The sequence below is a fragment of the Salvelinus namaycush genome, chromosome 2 (assembly GCF_016432855.1).
Source record: "Salvelinus namaycush isolate Seneca chromosome 2, SaNama_1.0, whole genome shotgun sequence".
Taxonomy (NCBI): Eukaryota; Metazoa; Chordata; class Actinopteri; order Salmoniformes; family Salmonidae; genus Salvelinus; species Salvelinus namaycush.
Window position 1 is genome coordinate 6152053 of NC_052308.1, and position 22148 is coordinate 6174200.

The 22148-nt window shown below is 41.9% G+C and overlaps 1 protein-coding gene across 1 annotated transcript in view; it reads right to left on the reverse strand.

Moving 5' to 3' along the window:
• Window positions 1-415: 415 nt before the first annotated feature.
• Window positions 416-22148, reverse strand: part of LOC120024169 (protein shisa-4-like) — a 36448-nt gene continuing 14715 nt past the window's right edge. Inside the window, exons 2-5 of the mRNA XM_038968340.1 lie at window positions 17564-17726; window positions 11387-11511; window positions 6682-6915; window positions 416-739 (exon numbers count right to left, since the gene is read on the reverse strand). Of these exons, the coding sequence (XP_038824268.1) occupies window positions 537-739; window positions 6682-6915; window positions 11387-11511; window positions 17564-17726 (725 nt within the window). The 3' untranslated portion in view covers window positions 416-536. The remainder of the gene's footprint in view (window positions 740-6681; window positions 6916-11386; window positions 11512-17563; window positions 17727-22148) is intronic.

A 22148-nucleotide genomic window follows, 5' to 3' on the forward strand; every position in this document is an offset into this window, starting at 1 on the left:
GTCAGCCAGTTTCTATCCCACCAGTCAGTCAGCCAGTTTCTATCCCACCAGTCAGTCAGCCAGTTTCTATCCCACCAGTCAGTCAGCCAGTCAGCCAGTTTCTATCCCACCAGTCAGTCAGCCAGTCTGTCTGTTTCTTTCCCGTCTGTCTGTCTGTTTCTTTCCCGTCTGTCTGTCTGTTTCTTTCCCGTCTGTTTCTGTCTGTCTGTCTGTTTCTGTCTGTCTGTCTGTTTCTGTCTGTCTGTCTGTTTCTGTCTGTCTGTCTGTCTGTCTGTTTCTGTCTGTCTGTTTCTGTCTGTCTGTCTGTTTCTGTCTGTCTGTTTCTGTCTGTCTGTTTCTGTCTGTCTGTTTCTGTCTGTCTGTTTCTGTCTGTCTGTTTCTGTCTGTCTGTCTGTTTCTTTCCCATCTGTCTGTCTGTCTGTCTGTTTCTTTCCCATCTGTCTGTCTGTCTGTCTGTCTGTTTCTTTCCCATCTGTCTGTCTGTCTGTCTGTCTGACGAGAGCGGGTGGATGGAGAATGGGAGGGGAGGAGCTTCTTCAGTTGCCAGTCTTGGGAGGCTGGGGCTCCATGAAGGCAGGGTTGTAGGCAGGCTGTGCAGAGAGGAAGTCGGGCTGGGCGGGAGGTGCACAGGGATAGGCTGGCTGAGGCTGGGCTGGAGCCTGGAGGGGGTAAGATAGCTGTCCTGGACTGAACCCAGCCTGACTATAAGACACTGGGATAGCAGGAGGATAGGCTGGACCTGGTAGAGAGAGAGAGAGGACATTAAACACACCACACCAGAGACACGGAGAACACACCAGACGGTTCCTCCTTTTTTCACTTACAAATAAGCTTCACTTTCCACCTCCTCTGTTTTCAACTACAACTAATACCACACAACGAAGTAATACATTACCACACAACTAACTAATACATTACCACACAACGAAGTACTACATTACCACACAACTAACTAATACATTACCACACAACTAACTAATACATTACCACATAACTAACTAATACATTACCACACAACGAAGTACTACATTACCACATAACTAACTAATACATTACCACACAACGAAGTACTACATTACCACATAACTAACTAATACATTACCACACAACGAAGTACTACATTACCACAACACAACTAAGTAATACATTACCACACAACGAAGTAATACATTACCACACAACTAACTAATACATTACCACACAACTAACTAATACATTACCACACAACGAAGTACTACATTACCACACAACTAACTAATACATTACCACACAACTAACTAATACATTACCACACAACTAACTAATACATTACCACACAACTAACTAATACATTACCACACAACTAACGTACTACATTACCACACAACTAAGTAATACATTACCACACAACTAACTAATACATTACCACACAACTAACTAATACATTACCACACAACTAACTAATACATTACCACACAACGAAGTAATACATTACCACACAACGAAGTAATACATTACCACACAACTAAGTAATACATTACCACACAACTAAGTAATACATTACCACACAACGAAGTAATACATTACCACACAACTAAGTAATACATTACCACACAACTAAGTAATACATTACCACACAACGAAGTAATACATTACCACACAACTAAGTAATACATTACCACACAACTAACTAATACATTACCACACAACGAAGTAATACATTACCACACAACGAAGTAATACATTACCACACAACTAACTAATACATTACCACACAACTAACTAATACATTACCACACAACTAACTAATACATTACCACACAACTAACTAATACATTACCACACAACGAAGTACTACATTACCACACAACTAACTAATACATTACCACACAACTAACTAATACATTACCACACAACTAACTAATACATTACCACACAACTAAGTAATACATTACCACACAACGAAGTAATACATTACCACACAACGAAGTAATACATTACCACACAACGAAGTAATACATTACCACACAACGAAGTAATACATTACCACATAACGAAGTACTACATTACCACATAACGAAGTACTACATTACCACACAACGAAGTAATACATTACCACACAACTAAGTAATACATTACCACACAACTAAGTAATACATTACCACACAACTAAGTAATACATTACCACACAACTAACTAATACATTACCACACAACTAAGTAATACATTACCACATAACGAAGTAATACATTACCACACAACGAAGTAATACATTACCACACAACTAACTAATACATTACCACACAACTAAGTAATACATTACCACACAACGAAGTAATACATTACCACACAACTAACTAATACATTACCACACAACTAAGTAATACATTACCACACAACGAAGTAATACATTACCACACAACTAAGTAATACATTACCACACAACTAAGTAATACATTACCACACAACGAAGTAATACATTACCACACAACTAAGTAATACATTACCACACAACGAAGTAATACATTACCACACAACGAAGTAATACATTACCACACAACTAAGTAATACATTACCACACAACGAAGTAATACATTACCACATAACGAAGTAATACATTACCACATAACGAAGTAATACATTACCACACAACGAAGTAATACATTACCACACAACGAAGTAATACATTACCACACAACGAAGTACTACATTACCACACAACGAAGTAATACATTACCACACAACTAACTAATACATTACCACACAACGAAGTACTACATTACCACATAACGAAGTAATACATTACCACACAACTAAGTAATACATTACCACACAACGAAGTACTACATTACCACACAACGAAGTAATACATTACCACATAACGAAGTAATACATTACCACACAACGAAGTAATACATTACCACACAACGAAGTAATACATTACCACATAACGAAGTAATACATTACCACACAACTAAGTAATACATTACCACACAACGAAGTAATACATTACCACACAACGAAGTAATACATTACCACATAACTAACTAATACATTACCACACAACTAAGTAATACATTACCACATAACTAAGTAATACATTACCACACAACTAAGTAATACATTACCACACAACGAAGTAATACATTACCACACAACGAAGTAATACATTACCACACAACTAACTAATACATTACCACACAACGAAGTAATACATTACCACACAACGAAGTAATACATTACCACATAACGAAGTAATACATTACCACATAACGAAGTAATACATTACCACACAACGAAGTAATACATTACCACACAACGAAGTAATACATTACCACACAACGAAGTAATACATTACCACACAACGAAGTAATACATTACCACACAACTAAGTAATACATTACCACACAACTAAGTAATACATTACCACACAACTAAGTAATACATTACCACACAACTAAGTAATACATTACCACACAACTAAGTAATACATTACCACACAACGAAGTAATACATTACCACACAACGAAGTAATACATTACCACACAACGAAGTAATACATTACCACACAACGAAGTAATACATTACCACACAACTAAGTAATACATTACCACACAACTAAGTAATACATTACCACACAACTAAGTAATACATTACCACACAACGAAGTAATACATTACCACATAACGAAGTAATACATTACCACACAACTAAGTAATACATTACCACACAACTAAGTAATACATTACCACACAACTAAGTAATACATTACCACACAACGAAGTAATACATTACCACACAACGAAGTAATACATTACCACACAACTAACTAATACATTACCACACAACTAAGTAATACATTACCACATAACGAAGTAATACATTACCACACAACGAAGTAATACATTACCACACAACGAAGTAATACATTACCACACAACGAAGTAATACATTACCACACAACTAAGTAATACATTACCACACAACGAAGTAATACATTACCACACAACGAAGTAATACATTACCACACAACTAAGTAATACATTACCACACAACTAAGTAATACATTACCACACAACTAAGTAATACATTACCACACAACGAAGTAATACATTACCACACAACTAAGTAATACATTACCACACAACTAAGTAATACATTACCACACAACTAAGTAATACATTACCACACAACTAAGTAATACATTACCACACAACTAAGTAATACATTACCACACAACTAAGTAATACATTACCACACAACTAAGTAATACATTACCACACAACTAAGTAATACATTACCACACAACTAAGTAATACATTACCACACAACGAAGTAATACATTACCACACAACGAAGTAATACATTACCACACAACTAAGTAATACATTACCACACAACTAAGTAATACATTACCACACAACTAAGTAATACATTACCACACAACTAAGTAATACATTACCACACAACGAAGTAATACATTACCACACAACGAAGTAATACATTACCACACAACGAAGTAATACATTACCACACAACGAAGTAATACATTACCACACAACGAAGTAATACATTACCACACAACTAAGTAATACATTACCACACAACGAAGTAATACATTACCACACAACTAAGTAATACATTACCACACAACGAAGTAATACATTACCACACAACGAAGTAATACATTACCACACAACGAAGTAATACATTACCACACAACGAAGTAATACATTACCACACAACGAAGTAATACATTACCACACAACTAAGTAATACATTACCACACAACGAAGTAATACATTACCACACAACTAAGTAATACATTACCACACAACTAAGTAATACATTACCACACAACTAAGTAATACATTACCACACAACTAAGTAATACATTACCACACAACGAAGTAATACATTACCACACAACTAAGTAATACATTACCACACAACTAAGTAATACATTACCACACAACTAAGTAATACATTACCACACAACTAAGTAATACATTACCACACAACTAAGTAATACATTACCACACAACTAAGTAATACATTACCACACAACTAACTAATACATTACCACACAACTAACTAATACATTACCACACAACTAACTAATACATTACCACACAACTAAGTACTACATTACCACACAACTAAGTACTACATTACCACACAACTAACTAATACATTACCACACAACTAAGTAATACATTACCACACAACTAACTAATACATTACCACACAACGAAGTAATACATTACCACACAACTAAGTAATACATTACCACACAACTAAGTAATACATTACCACACAACTAAGTAATACATTACCACACAACGAAGTAATACATTACCACACAACTAAGTAATACATTACCACACAACTAAGTAATACATTACCACACAACTAAGTAATACATTACCACACAACTAACTAATACATTACCACACAACTAAGTACTACATTACCACACAACTAAGTAATACATTACCACACAACTAAGTAATACATTACCACACAACTAAGTAATACATTACCACACAACTAACTAATACATTACCACACAACTAAGTACTACATTACCACACAACTAAGTACTACATTACCACACAACTAACTAATACATTACCACACAACTAAGTACTACATTACCACACAACTAACTAATACATTACCACACAACTAACTAATACATTACCACACAACTAAGTAATACATTACCACACAACGAAGTAATACATTACCACACAACTAAGTAATACATTACCACACAACTAAGTAATACATTACCACACAACTAAGTAATACATTACCACACAACTAACTAATACATTACCACACAACTAAGTAATACATTACCACACAACTAAGTAATACATTACCACACAACTAAGTAATACATTACCACACAACTAAGTAATACATTACCACACAACTAAGTAATACATTACCACACAACTAAGTAATACATTACCACACAACTAAGTAATACATTACCACACAACTAACTAATACATTACCACACAACTAACTAATACAATACCACACAACTAAGTACTACATTACCACACAACTAAGTACTACATTACCACACAACTAACTAATACATTACCACACAACTAAGTAATACATTACCACACAACTAAGTAATACATTACCACACAACTAAGTAATACATTACCACACAACTAAGTAATACATTACCACACAACTAAGTAATACATTACCACACAACTAACTAATACATTACCACACAACTAACTAATACATTACCACACAACTAAGTAATACATTACCACACAACTAACTAATACATTACCACACAACTAACTAATACATTACCACACAACTAAGTACTACATTACCACACAACTAACTAATACATTACCACACAACTAAGTACTACATTACCACACAACTAAGTACTACATTACCACACAACTAAGTACTACATTACCACACAACTAACTAATACATTACCACACAACTAAGTACTACATTACCACACAACTAACTAATACATTACCACACAACTAAGTAATACATTACCACACAACTAAGTAATACATTACCACATACCTAAGTACTACATCTAATACTATCATGATCATAACATGCCATTTTCTGTCATAAACCGTTCTGCTTCGGTGTGCCCCACTAAACACGATCCTGACAACAGACTCTCCTGACACTTACCAGTCTCTTGGTAGGGAGGGGGTGGTCCTGGCTGGAAAGGCTGTCCCTGGTAGCCTGGTGCTGTGGGCATGGGCTGGCCACCTCCATAGCCGGGTTGAGGCTGAACCCCATACCCAGGCTGGACCGGCACGGTCTGGTAGGCAGGGTACTGGGGGGCCCCCTGATAGGGCTGGACAGGCTGCTGGGGGTAGTGGGTATTCACCACCGTTGTGTGGGCGGTCGTGGCGATCACCGCTGGGGAGGAGAGATACACCAGGGGTAAATAGAAAGTACCCTGTAAAAAGGTACACCTGGGTCTCTCTCAGGGTAGTTGAGAGCAAAGGGAAAAAAATACAACTAAACATGTAGGAATACGTTTCAGCCAAGCAGGCTATTAGAGACATTAGTTTGAAGCCACTACACAGACCTTCACCCTCAGACAGTTTACGTCTCCTTTGTTTATGGTTCACTAGTCAAGACGAGTTTAGGTGGGATGAGAAGAGACCCAGTGTGTATGGAATACCTCAGTGTTAACCATAGAGTGTAGGTGGGAAGCAGAGGGGTTGTCTGACAGATACATGTCATACTCAAAGACAGGAGATAGCAGTAGAGAGAGGGTGTGTGTGTGTGTGTGTGTGTGTGTGTGTGTGCGCGCGCGCGCGTGTGTGTGTACAGGCGGCAATATGTAGGCAGCAGCAACACAGTCTGACGATCAGAAAGAGCGGTGAGAAACCCGTCAGAACAGCATCAGGTTTTCAGGAGGATATCTGTCCCATAATGCCACAGGCTCACACACATTTCTAGAGGAGGTTCATTTATTACAAAAAAAATGTTTTGCCAAACAACCTGGTAACATTCCACTCTTACGCAATGCTGCCAGTTTCCAAATATACCTCCCGCCCATCTTTGTGTTTCAGTTCAAAATAAAAAGGTTAAATTAATACATTCTGGTGATGTCTTGTTGAATCATTGGATGAATCAGAAGTGTATAAATACAGAGTTTGGAATAAAAAAAGAAAAGAAAAAAGACATCACTTTGAGTTGTATCTTTCCCAGAAGTCAAAAAAGAGGAAGAGCTGTTTAGTTCCACTAAGGGCTCGGTTACTAACAGTGGATTTCTGTTCCACTGCAAGGAGGAAGTGACTTACACAATTGGGTGTTGTTTGAAAACAACCCGCCCACTCCAGGGAGAGCTGAGCTGGGCCTGTGCGTCCCAAATGTCACTATTCCCTATATAGTGCCCTAGTTTTGATCAGGGTAGTGCCCTAGTTTTTGATCAGGGTAGTGCCCTAGTTTTTGATCAGGGTAGTGCCCTAGTTTTTGATCAGGGTAGTGCCCTAGTTTTTGATCAGGGTAGTGCCCTAGTTTTTGATCAGGGTAGTGCCCTAGTTTTTGATCAGGGTAGTGCCCTAGTTTTTGATCAGGGTAGTGCCCTAGTTTTTGATCAGGGTAGTGCCCTAGTTTTTGATCAGGGTAGTGCCCTAGTTTTGATCAGGGTAGTGCCCTAGTTTTGATCAGGGTAGTGCCCTAGTTTTGATCAGGGTAGTGCCCTAGTTTTGATCAGGGTAGTGCCCTAGTTTTGATCAGGGTAGTGCCCTAGTTTTGATCAGGGTAGTGCCCTACAAACGGAATAGGTTGCCATTCGGGACGCACATCCTGCTGGCCGGGATCAAAGTGGGAGTGGTCAAACCACTTCCTGTATCACCACATCTAATCATAAAGCCCTTTTTACATCAGCAGATGTGCTTATATAGGGTCACAAAGTACTTATAACACAGGGTCAGAGATACTACAGTCTGAACTGACCCCCAGACTACAGAGATACTACAGTCTGAACTGACCCCCAGACTACAGAGATACTACAGTCTGAACTGACCCCCAGACTACAGAGATACTACAGTCTGAACTGACCCCCAGACTACACAGATACTACAGTCTGAACTGACCCCCAGACTACACAGATACTACAGTCTGAACCGACCCCCAGACTACAGAGATACTACAGTCTGAACCGACCCCCAGACTACAGAGATACTACAGTCTGAACCGACCCCCAGACTACAGAGATACTACAGTCTGAACCGACCCCCAGACTACAGAGATACTACAGTCTGAACCGACCCCCAGACTACAGAGATACTACAGTCTGAACCGACCCCCAGACTACAGAGATACTACAGTCTGAACCGACCCCCAGACTACAGAGATACTACAGTCTGAACCGACCCCCAGACTACAGAGATACTACAGTCTGAACCGACCCCCAGACTACAGAGATACTACAGTCTGAACCGACCCCCAGACTACAGAGATACTACAGTCTGAACCGACCCCCAGACTACAGAGATACTACAGTCTGAACCGACCCCCAGACTACAGAGATACTACAGCCTGAACCGACCCCCAGACTACAGAGATACTACAGCCTGAACCGACCCCCAGACTACAGAGATACTACAGCCTGAACCGACCCCCAGACTACAGAGAGACTACAGCCTGAACCGACCCCCAGACTACAGAGATACTACAGTCTGAACTGACCCCCAGACTACAGAGATACTACAGTCTGAACTGACCCCCAGACTACAGAGATACTACAGTCTGAACTGACCCCCAGACTACAGAGATACTACAGTCTGAACCGACCCCCAGACTACAGAGATACTACAGTCTGAACCGACCCCCAGACTACAGAGATACTACAGTCTGAACCGACCCCCAGACTACAGAGATACTACAGTCTGAACCGACCCCCAGACTACAGAGATACTACAGTCTGAACCGACCCCCAGACTACAGAGATACTACAGTCTGAACCGACCCCCAGACTACAGAGATACTACAGTCTGAACCGACCCCCAGACTACAGAGATACTACAGTCTGAACCGACCCCCAGACTACAGAGATACTACAGTCTGAACCGACCCCCAGACTACAGAGATACTACAGTCTGAACCGACCCCCAGACTACAGAGATACTACAGTCTGAACCGACCCCCAGACTACAGAGATACTACAGTCTGAACCGACCCCCAGACTACAGAGATACTACAGTCTGAACCGACCCCCAGACTACAGAGATACTACAGTCTGAACCGACCCCCAGACTACAGAGATACTACAGCCTGAACCGACCCCCAGACTACAGAGATACTACAGCCTGAACCGACCCCCAGACTACAGAGATACTACAGCCTGAACCGACCCCCAGACTACAGAGATACTACAGCCTGAACCGACCCCCAGACTACAGAGAGACTACAGCCTGAACCGACCCCCAGACTACAGAGAGACTACAGCCTGAACCGACCCCCAGACTACAGAGAGACTACAGCCTGAACCGACCCCCAGACTACAGAGAGACTACAGCCTGAACCGACCCCCAGACTACAGAGAGACTACAGCCTGAACCGACCCCCAGACTACAGAGAGACTACAGTCTGAACCGACCCCCAGACTACAGAGAGACTACAGTCTGAACCGACCCCCAGACTACAGAGAGACTACAGTCTGAACCGACCCCCAGACTACAGAGAGACTACAGTCTGAACCGACCCCCAGACTACAGAGAGACTACAGTCTGAACCGACCCCCAGACTACAGAGAGACTACAGTCTGAACCGACCCCCAGACTACAGAGAGACTACAGTCTGAACCGACCCCCAGACTACAGAGAGACTACAGTCTGAACCGACCCCCAGACTACAGAGAGACTACAGTCTGAACCGACCCCCAGACTACAGAGAGACTACAGTCTGAACCGACCCCCAGACTACAGAGAGACTACAGTCTGAACCGACCCCCAGACTACAGAGAGACTACAGTCTGAACCGACCCCCAGACTACAGAGAGACTACAGTCTGAACCGACCCCCAGACTACAGAGAGACTACAGTCTGAACCGACCCCCAGACTACAGAGAGACTACAGTCTGAACCGACCCCCAGACTACAGAGAGACTACAGTCTGAACCGACCCCCAGACTACAGAGAGACTACAGTCTGAACCGACCCCCAGACTACAGAGAGACTACAGTCTGAACCGACCCCCAGACTACAGAGAGACTACAGTCTGAACCGACCCCCAGACTACAGAGAGACTACAGTCTGAACCGACCCCCAGACTACAGAGAGACTACAGTCTGAACCGACCCCCAGACTACAGAGAGACTACAGTCTGAACCGACCCCCAGACTACAGAGAGACTACAGTCTGAACCGACCCCCAGACTACAGAGAGACTACAGTCTGAACCGACCCCCAGACTACAGAGAGACTACAGCCTGAACCGACCCCCAGACTACAGAGAGACTACAGTCTGAACCGACCCCCAGACTACAGAGAGACTACAGTCTGAACCGACCCCCAGACTACAGAGAGACTACAGTCTGAACCGACCCCCAGACTACAGAGAGACTACAGTCTGAACCGACCCCCAGACTACAGAGATACTACAGTCTGAACCGACCCCCAGACTACAGAGATACTACAGTCTGAACTGACCCCCAGACTACAGAGAGATACTACAGTCTGAACTGACCCCCAGACTACAGAGATACTACAGAGATACTACAGTCTGAACTGACCCCCAGACTACTACAAGAGGCGTGGAGAGGAGTGCACACACTTGAGAAAAACAATTAAAGCATATACTTTTTACATTTAAATCAATCTTGGAGTTATTAACATGTTAGTATTCATGTTGTGATGGTGCAAGGAGAGACTTACGTCTGGGCTTCCGGCACATTTTGTACAAGCAGCAGCAGGGACACACACAGCAACAGATTAAACTGATCATGAAGATGACAGCTGTCACTACGAATGACGAGATGGTCAAAGTGCTCATATTGCCACTGGAATAGAGAGAGAGAGACATACCATCAGTCAGTGAAACATACAGTGTATTCGGAAAGTATTCAGACCCCTTCCCCCCTTTCCACATTTTGTTACGTTACAGCCTTATTCTATAAATGGATTAAATAAAAAATGTAATCCTCAAATCTACACACAATACCCCATAATGACAAAGCAACAACAGGTTTTTGGAAATGTTAACTTATTAATTTAGATAAGTATTCAGACCTTTTACTATGAGACTCAAAACTGAGCTCAAGTGCATCCTGTTTCCATTGATAATCCTTGAGATGTTTCTACAAATTGGAGTCCACCTGTGGTAAATTCAATTGATTGGACAGGATTTGGAAAGGCACACATCTGTCTATATAAGGTCCCACAGTTGACAGTACATGTCAGAGAAAAAACCAAGCCATGAGGTCGAAGGAATTATCCGTAGTCCCTCGAGACACAGATCTGGGGAAAGGTCCCAAAAAATGTCTGCAGCATTGAAGGTCCCCAAGAACACAGTGGTCTCCATCATTCTTAAATGGAAGAAGTTTGGAACCACCAAGACTCTTCTTAGAGATAGCTGCCCCCTGAGGTCAGGGAGGTGACCAAGATGGAAGAAGTTCGGTAATACCAAGACTCTTCCCAGAGCTGGCCGCCCGGCCAAACTGAGCAATCGGGAAAGAAGGGCCTTGGTAAGGGAAGTGGAAAATGACACCGAAAGAGGGCTGCCTGGCTTCTAGCCCTTAGGAAACTTTATAGTATTTGTTTTTTTTTAATGAATTATTTCTTACATTGTTACCCTAGAAAATCTTATGTGTTATTACATACAGCCGGGTAGAACTATTGGATATCAGAGCGGCATCAACTTACCAGCACTACAACCAGGAATACGACCTTCCCGAAGCGGATCCGTTGTCCGAACCACCCAGGGCATTTGAACTGATTCCAGAGACCCAAAACAACGTCGCCGGAGAAGAGGGAGTCGGAGCGGTCTTCTAGTCAGACGCGCACCACCCACCGCTTCCGAGTATATTTCTCACTAATGTCCAGTCTCTAGATAACAAAGTTGAAGAGATCAGGGCAAAGGGGTTGCTTTCCAAAGAGACATCAGGGATTGTAACATGCTCTGTTTCAAGGAAACATGGCTCAATCGGGATACTCTGTCGGAGTCGGTACAGCCACCTGGATTCTCAGTACATCGCACCGACAGGGATAAACATCTCTCATCTCATCAGGAAGAAAGGCGAGGGTGTATGTTTCACAACTGTAACAACATACAGGAAGTCAAGTCCTTTTGTTCACCTGACCTAATGCCAACCGCATTATCTCCCAAGAGAATTCTCTTTGGTCGTCACAGCCGTGTACATCCCCCCCTCAAGCCGATACCACGACGGCCCTCAAGGAACTTCACTGGATTTCATGCAAACTGGAAACCACATATCCTGAGGCTGCATTTATTGTAGCTGCGGATTTTAAGAATTTGAGGAAAAGGATAACTAAATTCTATCAGCATATTGATTGTAGCACTCGCGCTGCTAAAACACTAAGCCACTGCTACTCCAACGTCCGAAATGCATACAAGGCCCTCCACCGCCGTCCCTTCGGCAAAACTGACCACGACTCCATTTCGCTCCTCCCTTCCTATAGGCAGAAACTCAAAACAGGAAGCACCCATTCTAAAGACTATTCAACGCTGGTCTGACCAATCGGAATCCACGCTTCAAGATAGCTTTGATCATGCAGACTGGGATATGTTCCGGGTACCTTCTGAGAATAATATTGACGTGTACACTGAGACGGTTACTGATTTCATTAATAAATCCATCCAATCTGACAGAGTTTGAGAGGATCTGCAGTGAAGAATGGAGAAACTACCCAAATACAGGTGTGCCAAGCTTGTAGCGTCATACCCAAGAAGACTCGAGGCTGTAATCTCTGCCAAAGGTACTTCAACAAAGTCCTGAGTAAAGGGTCTGAATACTTATGTAAATGTGATATTTCAGATGATTATTTTTTATACATTTGCAAACATTTCTAAAAAAACAGTTTTTGCTTTGTCATTATGGGGTGTGTAGATTGAGGAGAAGGGGGAAAAAAGTCATTAATTTTAGCTTGCTATGTAGGGTGACACCCAGCAGTTAGGCTCTTCAACATGCTCAATAGCCACATTATTCAATAATAGATCCAGATGAGGTTTAGTGTTGAGCAAGTGATTTGTCCACAAAAATGATGCTTTTAGTTTGACATATTAAGCACCAGCCTATATTTAGTTACCCCATTCTGAATCTGACCGGAGCTCTATATTAAGGGTGTCAGTTGTTTATTGTACTGTACTGTTACAGCCAACGTGTACACTGTTGAGTTATCAGCGTTCATGGACACACAGGCTTTATTCAAGGTCAGCGGAAGGTCATTAGTAAAAACAAACAAACAAAATGGTCCAAGGCTGCACTGAAGTCTAACAAAACAGCTCCCACAGTCTTATCACTTTCTTTCAGCCAATCATCAGTCATTTGTGTCAGTGCTGAGAATGTTGATTGCCCTTCCCTATGAGCATGCTGAAAGTCTGTTTTTTTTTTAAATTTGTTTTCTGTAAAATGACATTGTACTTGGTCGAACACGATTTTAAAATACAGAAGTTTGCTAACCTCCAGGCTGATTGGTTTGAACCATTTAAAATGTGCTTTTCAGAGGAATGACCTTTGACTCCCTCCAGGCCTGAGGACACACTATCTTCTCGGCTTAGATTGAAGATGTGGCAAATAGGAGTCAATGTATTTTGCTGCCAACCTCAGTAATTTACCATCCAGGTTGTCGGGTTCCAGGTGGTTTGTCCTTATTTATAGATAGGTGAACAAATGGTTGCTATTCCACACTAACTTTGCGGAATTCATATCTACTGTGTTCTTCTTTCATAATTTGGTCCGTTATGCATTTTTATTTTAACTTTATTTAAACTAGGCAACTCAGTTAAGAACAAATTCATATTTACAATGACGGCCTAGGAACATGCATAACTATGACGGCTTTGTTGTTTGCATGGCATGCTTAAGTTCGCTAATCTTGTCAACAACAAAAAAGTTAAAAAGGTGGTTGGCAAATATCAAAGAGTTTTGTTCTGAATGAACCATCTGCCTCAGTGAAGGATGGAGTTGAGTTAGTAAAAAGTACTTTAAATAAAGCTATCAAAAAGCTCCATACTTTCTTCTATCATTCCATAGTTTCTCCTTTTTGTTTAGTTACGTGATTTCTCAATGTACTGTAATGTTTGCCAGTCTGCTGTGTTGTCAATGACTTATTTGCTATTCCCTTTTTCCTCATCCCTCTTAGCAAACATTTTTTTCAATTCATCATCTATACATGGGGATTTGGCAGTTCTGACAGTCAGTTTCTTGATAGGCTCTTACCTGTCCACTAAGAGTGCACTTCAAGTGCAGCGTTAGGACGTTCCACATTACGCTCATCAGACCAACAAATATTTTTCACGTCTTCAACATAGGAATCATTTTGCAAAACCTCTCGTATGATCGCTCACACACTATTTTAGGTCTCGTCTTTGGAACTTTGTTTCTCCTAGATACGGCTGTTATATTATGATCGCGACATTCGATAGGTGTGGACACTGCTTTAGAGCAGATTTCTGCAACATGGTTGGAAGTTTTAATGAAGTTTTAATGTCACAAGTCCAGTGAAATGCCTTTATTGCCTCTAAACACAACACTGCAGTAATCAATATCAACGTGGCACTAAAGATAACATACAATGTAGAACAAAAAACACACCAGAAATGTAAATAACAGCAGGATAATATGATCAAATGAGTAGCAGCAGAGTATATGATGGTGTGTGTGTGTGTGTGTGTGTGTGTGTGTGTGAGAGAGAGTCAGTGTGTAGTGTTCTGTGAGTGTGCAAAAATAATATACAACGGTCAACTCAGACAGTCCAGGTAGCCATTTTGTTATCTATTAAACAGTCTTACGGCTTGGGGATAGAAGCTGTTCAGGAGCCTGCTGGTGTCAGACTTGATGCTCTGGTACCGCTTGCCGTGTGTAAGCAGAGAGAACAGTCCTCAGCCCAGTACACCACTGGGGCCGAGCTCCCTGCCATCCAGGATCTCTATCAGGCAGCGTGAAATTAAGGGCCGGGAACATAGTTAAGACTCCAGCCACACAAGCCATAGAGTCCCCACCCCCTGTAGCGTCCATGCGATCGAGGACGGTGCTGTTGTCATACCAGGCGGTGATGCAGCCAGTCAAGATGCTCTCAAATGGTGCAGCTGTAGAACTTTGAGGATTTGAGGGCCCAAACCTTTTCTTCAACCTCCTCACGACTGTGTGCGTATGTGGACCATTTTAATTACTTAGCGATTTGGACACCGAGGCACTTGAAGCTCGAGACCCTCATCACTGCAGCCCCGTGGATGAAGTCGTGAGTGAACAGGAAGTACAGCAAGGGGACTAAGCACACACACCTGTGGGGCCCCCCCGTGTTAAGGGTCAGCGTGGCAGAGGTGTTGTTGCCTAACCTCACCGCCTTGGGTCGGCCCGTCAGGAAGTCCCGGATCCAGTTGCAGAGGGAGGTGTTCAGTCCCAGGGTCCTAACTCATCTGTGGGGTGGTCTAGTCTTTGTGCATTTCTTTTTACGACGGAGGTTGTGACAGAGCCCACATCTACTGAAAGGGGCGATTCATTACTGATCTGACCTCGGTCGGAAAGAGGAAAGGAAGGCGGGGGTGTTGTTGAGGTTGACACCATAACAGAACGTGAAACAACAACGAGGCTAATGTGGCTCGGGGGTTTCAGCTTTAGTACCGAGACTGTCCATGTTCTTCAGGTCTCAGACAAGGTTAGTACATAATCCCAGTACACTGAACTACCTGGTCAGTGGTGGTGGCTCGGGGGGTTTCAGCTTTAGTACAGAGACTGTCCATGTTCTTCAGGTCTCAGACAAGGTTAGTACATAATCCCAGTACACTGAACTACCTGGTCAGTGGTGGTGGCTCGGGGGGTTTCAGCTTTAGTACAGAGACTGTCCATGTTCTTCAGGTCTCAGACAAGGTTAGTACATAATCCCAGTACACTGAACTACCTGGTCAGTGGTGGTGGCTCGGGGGGTTTCAGCTTTAGTACAGAGACTGTCCATGTTCTTCAGGTCTCAGACAAGGTTAGTACATAATCCCAGTACACTGAACTACCTGGTCAGTGGTGGTGGCTCGGGGGGTTTCAGCTTTAGTACAGAGACTGTCCATGTTCTTCAGGTCTCAGACAAGGTTAGTACATAATCCCAGTACACTGAACTACCTGGTCAGTGGTGGTGGCTCGGGGGTTTCAGCTTTAGTACAGAGACTGTCCATGTTCTTCAGGTCTCAGACAAGGTTAGTACATAATCCCAGTACACTGAACTACCTGGTCAGTGGTGGTGGCTCGGGGGGTTTCAGCTTTAGTACAGAGACTGTCCATGTTCTTCAGGTCTCAGACAAGGTTAGTACATAATCCCAGTACACTGAACTACCTGGTCAGTGGTGGTGGCTCGGGGGTTTCAGCTTTAGTACCGAGACTGTCCATGTTCTTCAGGTCTCAGACAAGGTTAGTACATAATCCCAGTACACTGAACTACCTGGTCAGTGTTGGTGGCTCGGGGGTTTTCAGCTTTAGTACAGAGACTGTCCATGTTCTTCAGGTCTCAGACAAGGTTAGTACATAATCCCAGTACACTGAACTACCTGGTCAGTGGTGGTGGCTCGGGGGGTTTCAGCTTTAGTACCGAGACTGTCCATGTTCTTCAGGTCTCAGACAAGGTTAGTACATAATCCCAGTACACTGAACTACCTGGTCAGTGTTGGTGGCTCGGGGGGTTTCAGCTTTAGTACCGAGACTGTCCATGTTCTTCAGGTCTCAGACAAGGTTAGTACATAATCCCAGTACACTGAACTACCTGGTCAGTGGTTATATCTCGAGTCAGTCCCAAATGGTACCCAATTCCCTATATAGTGCACTACTTTTAACCAGAGCCCTATGGGGCATAGGGTGCCATTTGATTTGGGACATTTTGTCCTCCTACCTGAATATGCAGCGGTCCTGTTCAGACTCACTCAGCCTGAGGGACAGGCTACTGCAGCAGTATCTATTGTCACACGTTCCACAGCACCACTGGTATGTACTGCAGTCCCGTTTGGTCTGGTAATGGCCGAAGGCATTTAGGTAGGCTTCACAGTCCTCTCCAGCTGGGTAGAAAAGAGAAATAACATTATAGGTTGGAATTGGACACAGCTGGGTAGAAAAGAGAAATACATTATAGGTTGGGAATTGGACACAGCTGGGTAGAAAATACATTATAGGTTGGGAATTGGACACAGCTGGGTAGAAAAGAGAAATACATTATAGGTTGGGAGTTGGACACAGCTGGGTAGAAAATACATTATAGGTTGGGAATTGGACACAGCTGGGTAGAAAAGAGAAATACATTATAGGTTGGGAATTGGACACAGCTGGGTAGAAAAGAGAAATACATTATAGGTTGGGAGTTGGACACAGCTGGGTAGAAAATACATTATAGGTTGGGAGTTGGACACAGCTGGGTAGAAAATACATTATAGGTTGGGAATTGGACACAGCTGGGTAGAAAAGAGAAATACATTATAGGTTGGGAATTGGACACAGCTGGGTAGAAAATACATTATAGGTTGGGAGTTGGACACAGCTGGGTAGAAAATACATTATAGGATGGGAGTTGGACACAGCTGGGTAGAAAATACATTATAGGTTGGGAATTGGACACAGCTGGGTAGAAAAGAGAAATACATTATAGGTTGGGAATTGGACACAGCTGGGTAGAAAATACATTATAGGTTGGGAGTTGGACAGCTGGGTAGAAAATACATTATAGGCTGGGAGTTGGACACAGCTGGGTAGAAAATACATTATAGGTTGGGAGTTGGACACAGCTGGGTAGAAAATACATTATAGGTTGGGAGTTGGACACAGCTGGGTAGAAAATACATTATAGGTTGGGAATTGGACACAGCTGGGTAGAAAATACATTATAGGTTGGGAATTGGACACAGCTGGGTAGAAAATACATTATAGGTTGGGAGTTGGACACAGCTGGGTAGAAAATACATTATAGGTTGGGAGTTGGACACAGCTGGGTAGAAAATACATTATAGGTTGGGAATTGGACACAGCTGGGTAGAAAATACATTATAGGTTGGGAGTTGGACACAGCTGGGTAGAAAATACATTATAGGTTGGGAGTTGGACACAGCTGGGTAGAAAATACATTATAGGTTGGGAGTTGGACACAGCTGGGTAGAAAATACATTATAGGTTGGGAATTGTGTTCGAAAGACACACAGCAACAACAACGTTGACAGGTATAGAACAACAGAGTTATTGGTGTGGGTGAAGGTAGCCTGATGCCAGATACGTTTGTGCCATCATGCCACTCCTTGCCAAAGAGTAGCAAAGTGGCACAAACAGACTGGAGCCCAGGCTGATGATGATGGCTCTACAAGTTCGATATTAGTTGACTTTTAGAAAGTTGGAAATGATCTGAAGCCTAAAAAAAAAATGGAGGTTGATACTCATACAGCCACCAGAGGGCACTGTGACGTTCATGACGTGGCGGGTAGAAGAATAGCTGGCCTTCACACAAAATCGGGCGCAAAGACAGTTATAAAACGAGTAACTCTTGACCAAATGCCCTCACAATACGCATATTTCATCATTTAACATTACACAACCCAGGAATGGGGTGAAAGCAATGACTGTATATATAAATACGACATGGAAGCAGAATTATTTTTCCTTATTTTTAGCTAGTTAGTGACAAGCTAACGTAGCATGCATTCCAACCAGCTTAACTACACAAGTCAAGTTATTGTTCGTCACCCAATAACAGGCAGTGGATATTGCAAAAAAAATAATGATAGTTAACTAGCTAGCTAGATCATACTTCAGCCAATTCTACATTCAATCGTGTTTGACAGTGACAGAACATATAGTCCAGGGCCCTTAGCATCAAAAAGTGCTGAAACCGTTACGGAGCGGAATAAAGCGTCAGCTTTGGGATGCTTTAATTGATATTAGAAAGGGTGCCGCAAAAAATTGGGGCATGGGCACCCCTATTATAATTTTTTGGTACATAATCCAATATGGCCGCCAATAATTAATCACATTATGGAAAGGTGATATTACTGTTGAATTGTTTTAGTTTATAATACAAATCTTAAGTATTTGTGAGAAGTGGACCAGTCTTCGACAATACGCCGTTATATTTACTAAGTAACCTGCTTACAGTTGCAGAAATAGCCTGGAAACTACTACATGAATCACCTCAACAAAATGTCTTCAAAATAAAATAAATATATATAAAAAAAAAAAAAGGTAAAACATGTAATCAAGTAAAACAAATTTCCAACACACCCTAGGAGTTACATTATGTCGCGAGGCAGGTAGCCTGGTGGTTAGAGCGTTGGGCCAGTAACCGAAAGGTTGCTGGATTGAATCCCCGAGCTGATAAGGTAAAAATCTGTCGTTCTGCCCTACTGTTCCCCAGTAGGCCGTCATTGTAAATAAGAATTTTTTCTTGCCTACATAAATAAAAAAGGTTAAATAAAAAAATGTAAAAATTGTGAAGCGCAGGATGACTCATAACTCACAGTCCCTTATAACAGGGCGGGCAGGTTTAGGGAATTATAAATGTATAATTCTTGCGCGATTCATTATCTACAGACTACATTGAGGTTCTATCAATTGATTATTTTATTATATCGGGTGTTAGTGCTGTCTACACCGGGCACGCGCGCATGTACCATCATGTTGATTGTGCCCATACACACCAGACGCGAGCATGAAACGCAGGTTAAAATATCAAACTGTGAACCAACTATATTATAGTCGTGCCGGTCGGTGTCACTATAGTAAGGATTGGTTGAAGCTCAATGTTCAATTCAAATCTCCCTACCATCATATCTAAGCCAACATGACACAAATCGATGAAAATGTCACAAAATCAACTTAATTTGGAGGTACACAGTACACTGCCCACCTCTCGTCAAGAGCCGCTCGGCCGTTATAGAGAACAACATACCGGATTTTTAACAGGGTGGTTAGCTTTAGGAAGAAAAAAATCATAATAATTCTTGCTTCGATCTAGCTCAATATCTAGAAGTCAGATAGGAATGAGACCACAACGTCCTTAAAGTTACACCATTTATATATATATATATATATATATATTATATATGTATTCGGACTGAATATGTTTGTAGGGGGTAACAGTTTTGGTAAAATGTATAATTTAAACATCTCTCTCACGTGCTAAACTTCAGTCCATTAAGAACCAAAGATGTGCTAACTTTTTGTAGCATTTCTGACAATGCCAACATATTTTATAGCCGAAGCACAGATTTCTAAACACCAGGTCTGTTGCTCAACAACGAAACAGCTGCTTGCACCAGGCTGCCAGTCATAAGAATGTGAACAAACCTAGGCTACAGTAGACAGCTGGCTGTAAGGTGGTATTCAAGCTGAGATTAATCAAATGCAAACATATTTTTTATTAGCTAGCTAGCTAATGTTAGGTTGCTTGTCCAAAGGCCAGCAGCTAGCCTCTGTAGTTAGCTAACACCGGTAGTCAACTGAAAGCTAGCTAGCTAACGAACAGGCAAAGAATGGTAGCTAGCCAATAAATGTGTTTTTCTTTTGATTAGCTAGCTAACATAACACCAGTCAGATGATAGCTAATGTTGGCTAGGTAGCTAACCAAAAAGCGAGGAAAGCTAGCTATATTTTGCCAAGTAAGGTTTTTAATGAGGCTGAAGTCATAATGTGTAAACTGCTGAACTAGACATTTGCATGTAATCAAATATGCACAAATAACCCCAACAAGACTACCACAACTCAGTGTTGAGTGGCTGGGATAAAAAATAAAATAGGACAAAACAAACATCACGACAAGAGAGACACCATAACACAACATAAAGAGAGACCTATGACAACATAGCATGGCAGCAACACATGTCAACAACACAACATGGAAGCAGCACTACATGGTACAAACATTATTGGGCACAGACAACAGCACAAAGGGCAAGAAGGTAGAGACAACAATACATCACGCGAAGCAGCCACAACTGTCAGTAAGAGTGTCCATGATTGAGTCTTTGAATAAAGAGATGGAGATAAAACTGTCCAGTTTGAGTGTTTGTTGTAGCTCGTTCCAGTCGCTAGCTGCAGCGAACTGAAACGAGGAGCGACCCAGGGATGTGTGCGCTTTGGGGTCCTTTAACAGAATGTGACTGGCAGAACGGGTGTTGTATGTGGAGGATGAGGGCTGCAGTAGATATCTCAGATAGGAGGGAGTGAGGCCTAAGAGGGTTTTATAAATAAGCATCAACCAGTGGGTCTTGTGACGTGTATACAGCTGAAGTTGGAAGTTTACATACACTTAGGTTGGAGACATTAAAACTTGTTTTTCAATCACTCGCCAAATGTATTGTTAACACACTATAGTTTTGGCAAGTCCGTTAGTGTGCATCTACTGTGTGCATGACACAAGTCATTTTTCCAACAATTGTTTACAGACAGATTATCACAATTCCAGTGGGTCAGAAGTTTACATACACTAAGTTGACTGTGCCTTT